At 44.1% G+C, this 4,795-nt stretch overlaps 1 protein-coding gene and 1 pseudogene across 1 annotated transcript; both read left to right on the plus strand.

Annotated features, from left to right (window-relative positions):
* The first annotated feature begins 279 nt into the window (after nucleotides 1-279).
* Nucleotides 280-760, plus strand: LOC132217339 (FUN14 domain-containing protein 1-like; annotated as a pseudogene).
* An 809-nt stretch (nucleotides 761-1,569) lies between these two features.
* Nucleotides 1,570-3,212, plus strand: LOC132216866 (mitochondrial genome maintenance exonuclease 1-like). The gene has a single exon (XM_059666478.1). It carries the CDS (start codon nucleotides 1,632-1,634, stop codon nucleotides 2,601-2,603), a length of 972 nt encoding a protein of 323 aa, XP_059522461.1. The 5' UTR covers nucleotides 1,570-1,631; the 3' UTR covers nucleotides 2,604-3,212.
* Nucleotides 3,213-4,795: the final 1,583 nt, after the last annotated feature.

Genomic DNA, 4,795 nt, shown 5'->3' on the forward strand with positions numbered 1-4,795 from the left:
AAAGTAGTGGAGAGAGATGCCCTGCCTGATGGCTCAGTTGGTTTGAGCATCATCCAGGGCACCAAGAGGTTTAAGGTTTGATTCCTGGTCTGGGCACCTACCTGGGTTGTGGAGTTTCAGGTTTGGTTCCTTGGTCCGGGGGCATATGGGAGGCAACTCATTGATGTTTCTCTCTCACATCTCTCTCTCTCTCAAGTGAGCTGTTTTGTTTTTATAAGTACTGGAGTGAGAGGAGGGTGGGCACGGACCATTTTCAATACAACTGCAGGCTACAGTATCATGGCAAACCAGAATCCCCTTCACCAAGAACATGAAAACCAAGTGTTGGATTTAGCTGAGTATTCAAGAAGACACGACTGGTGCAATCGTGTTTGGGGCCACAGTCTGGACCCATGGTAAAAAAAAAAAAAAAACTCAGCACCGCTCAGATTGTAATGGGCAGAGTGACTGGCTGGTTTGCAGGATTTTTGTTTCAGAAAATTGGAAAATGTGCAGCAACCGCAGTAGGTGGTGGCGGTCTTCTCCGTCGGATTGCTAGTCACAGCGACTATGTGCAGATCAATGAAAAAAAAAGTTCAAACAAAGCAAATAACAGATTAAGAAACGAGCAAATAAGGCAGAACCCAAAATCAGCAACACAACTGAAGAGGCAACAGAATTTGTCGGACAGAACGTGTGACATCCACTGGGCACGGGAGGCTTCTTGCTAGGCCTCGCATCATCAGGTGTGAATGTCCTGCCCGTGGGAAAGGAGTGGTAGCCACAAGGCGATCTCCCAACATTACTGCCACCTGCCGCTCTAAGGCAGTGATGGCGAACCTATGACACGCGTGTCAGAGGTGACACACGAACTCATTTTTGGTTGATTTTTCTTTGTTAAATGGCATTTAAATATGTAAAATAAATATCAAAAATATAAATCTTTGGTTTACTATGGTTGCAAATATCAAAATATTTCTATATGTGACACGGCACCAGAGTTAAGTTAGGTTTTTTTCAAAATGCTGACACGCCGAGCTCAAAAGGTTCGCGATCACTGCTCTAGGGCAACGAGAAACAGCTGGCAGGACAATATCAAACACAACTCAGCATTTTGCCATCTGAAGTTTGGCAAACTAGCATCTGCTGTAAAACAACCCTTATGGTATGTGTGCAACAGTATCCTGAGCAAAGCATGGCTTTCAGTTATTTAAATCAAGGGTCCTTCATTGTGCTTTATAGTATATTGCCAATAATTAACATTTTGAATTATAGCTTCAACATTAGGGCTGACTTATTTTTAAAGATATGTTTGCGCCCTAACTGGTTTGGCTAAGTGGATAGAGCACCAGTCTGCAGACTGAAGAGTCCCACGTTCGATTCCAGTCAAGGGCAGGTACCTTGGTTGCAGGCTCAACATGCTCAGTAGGGGGTGTGCGGGAGGCAGCTGATCAATGTTTCTCTCTCATCAATGTTTCTAACTCTCTATCCCTCTCCCTTCCTCTATGTAAAAAATCAATAAAATATCCCGGGGAAGCCTAATTCGAGACCAAAGTGCGGGAACGATGAGCATATGCGTCCAAAGAGGAATACAAAAACTAAAAAGACCCTCCGCATTGCAAGGAGACTAGAGGGAAGTGAAAAGTCTAAAGATGAAGACATTTCAGACCATCTGCAGGCAGCTTAAAAGTTCAAAGCGATTTTCTGTAGAACTATCCCCACATCTGGGTTTCTCCCCGTCCTCTTATTCATGTGGCCGGAAGAAAAAAGTGAACCCTTATGAAGAGGTGAGCCAAGAAAAGTACTCTGACTTAGTACAGTCTGTCTTGTCATTCAGAGGCCCTGCTCAGACTCCAGAATCGTTGTTCGAGGAAGATTCTTTACTCTATGGACCTGTGAGTAAGTGTAAACCCCCAAAGCAAGATGAGGAAGCTAGTATTCCAGGAAACTGGTTTCCTCTCTTCAATCCAGAGAGAAGCTGCAAACCAAATGCAACAAGTGCTGCGACAGTTCCTTTGAAAATCCCTTTGCAAAGGAATAAGACACCAGGTGTGACCCGGGTCCTTCAGCAGACCATGACATCAGAACAGATTTTCTATTTGGAGAGGTGGAAACAGCGGATGATTCTGGAACTGGGAGAGGATGGCTTTGCAGAATATACTTCAAACTTATTTTTACAAGGGAAACAGTTCCATGAAGCCTTGGAAAGCATACTTTCACCTCAGAGGAACTTAAAAGAGGGAGATGAAAATCTTGAGTCTGGCTGCATCGAAAGCATCCAGCATATTCTGAAAGATGTCAGTGGAGTTCAAGCTCTTGAAAGTGCTGTTCAACATGAGACCTTAAAGTATGTAGGTCTGCTGGACTGTGTGGCTGAGTATCAAGGCAACCTGTGTGTGATTGATTGGAAAACATCGGAAAAACCAAAACCTCTTATCCGAAATACATTTGACAATCCACTGCAGGTTGTGGCATACATGGGTGCCATAAACCATGATGCCAACTATAGCTTTCAGGTTCGGTGTGGTTTAATTGTGGTGGCCTACAAAGATGGATCCCCTGCGCACCCACATTTCATGGACACAGAGCTGTGTTCCCAGTACTGGGCAAAGTGGCTTCTTTGACTAGAAGAATATACAAAAAAGGAAAAGAACCAGAATATTCAGAAACCAGATTAGGGGCAGGATGCTATTTGGAAGCATTCAGCACTTTCTCACAGTTTGGGAAAATATATTGCTGTTTACTGTGACCTAAGATGGAGGTCTCACAGGATCTGAGAGCTGCTTTAACACAAAGCAGAAAATTAATTTGTTAAAATTTATTGCAATAAAAAAGAAAAAGACTGAAAAGCCAGAAAAGTTTAGATATAAAAAACTGGACTTCAACATACAAAAGATCAGCCATGCTACCTCTGACTATGATTTACTTGAAAAAAGGTCAAGCAGGATTGGCAGTGTTGGTGGCTCTTGGACACCATGGAACCTCTCTGTGTCCTGGGCAGCCTGCCCAGTCTTTGAACTAAAATTGAAGGGCAATGAGGCTTGGTGTGCCAAGCATTTCCCCAGGGTTACACCAGCAGGGAAGGGGCATGGCAGTCCCAGGGTGTGTGGAGGGGGAACTCACATCAGCCAACTACTACTGCCAACAGTTTCCTAGAATTTGTTTTATATATTGGGGTTCTCTATATATTTCTTTGGGAATGAAAATTTCCATTTAACATTTTAGAAAAAGAAATATGTTGCCAAAACCGGTTTGGCTCAGTGGATAGAGCGTCGACCTGGGGACTGGAGGGTCCCAGGTTCGATTCCGGTCAAGGGCATGTACCTGGGTTGCGGGCACATCCCCAGTAGGAGATGTGCAGTAGGCAGCTGATCGATGTTTCTCTCTCATCGATGTTTCTAACTCTCTATCTCTCTCCCTTCCTCTCTGTAAAAAATCAATAAAAATATGTTTAAAAAAAAAAAGAAATATGTGACTCCTTAGCCTCAAATAAATAATTGCTCTGGAGAAAGATGGAGCATATTCACCATATCATTGGCATTGCCCCTTGGCATACCACCAGATAACCCCGAGACGTAATTGTAGGTATTTTAGTAGTTATATTCTGCTTTGAGTAATTGAATCATGTCCATAGAGAAAATGTATCATTTGTGGAATTTTTCACCTATGGGAAACAATACATTTTGGGGGGTGTTTGATAAGTAATAAAACTATTAGTTGTCACTGGGTTTGGGAAACAAGTAAATCCCCACTATAGCCTTGGGGAATGGGTCCATATTTTATGGAGTGGGTTAGCATTTAAGTTACAGTTACTATTTTAAAATCATAGGATGCTACAATTAATTTGTTTCTTTCATTAGCCATAATTATAAATAAAATACAAAATGTGAGTAAAAATAATAGCACAGAGAAACCAAGATGGCGGCATAGGTAAACACCTGAAATTGCTGCCTCTCACAACCACTTCAAAAATACAACTAAAAGACAAAACGGACATCATCCAGAACCACAGGAAGGCTGGCTGAGTGGAAATTCTACAACTAGAAGGAAATAGAAAAGTACACTGAGACTCAGAGTAGGTGCGGAAGTAAAGTGCAGAGGTACGGAGGCTCACGTGGAAAGGGCTGGCAACTGAGGACACGGTTGTTTTTTTCAATCGGGAAGGAGTCTCAAACTCCTGACTGCTCTGAACTCCAGTTCCGGGTGAGTCTCTGGAGACTCAGACTCATACGAAGAGAGACTGGACTGTCTGGCATCGGTTGGAACTCGAGGGTGGCTTTCTCTCAAAGGTGCTTGCAGCAATTACCACGGGACACTGAGACCCGGGGCCTCTTAGGGCAGGGCTGAGGAGCAGCCATAGCTGCTTGCTCCACCCTGTTGATTTCCTGAGACCCCGCCCCACCGAAGCTGTGCACAGAGGCTTTTGCATATGAATGACCTGGCCCTTGGCAATCTGAAAATTACCTAACAAACTGCAGCTGGGCCAGACAGACCCAGAACTTCCAAAAGAAGGGCCAAGGCCCCACAGCAGCTTCCATTACTTCACAACTGGGCCTCATCTGGGCACCTCCAAATCCCAAACAAAGAAGAGGAATCTGCAGATCTCTCCATAGCTCCTGCTTGGTAGCCTCAGGCAAAGGCTAAATTAGCATCTCCTTAGAGATCCAAGAGCCAGTGTACCCAGTGGTCAGATTGGGACCATCCAGATTACAACTCCTCAGATCCATAAGGGACACACTCAGAGGGCAGACTCAGTGAGCACCAAAGCCCAACTGAAGCAAGTCTTGCCCCATAAGGATGTCTCCAGCATGGAAGT

The sequence above is a fragment of the Myotis daubentonii genome, chromosome 15, assembly GCF_963259705.1.
Source record: "Myotis daubentonii chromosome 15, mMyoDau2.1, whole genome shotgun sequence".
In the NCBI taxonomy this organism is placed as follows: domain Eukaryota; kingdom Metazoa; phylum Chordata; class Mammalia; order Chiroptera; family Vespertilionidae; genus Myotis; species Myotis daubentonii.

Bases quoted from the DNA above. Each gene is read 5' to 3' on its own strand.
- LOC132216866 (XM_059666478.1), top strand. From the start codon at position 1,632: ATGAAGACATTTCAGACCATCTGCAGGCAGCTTAAAAGTTCAAAGCGA.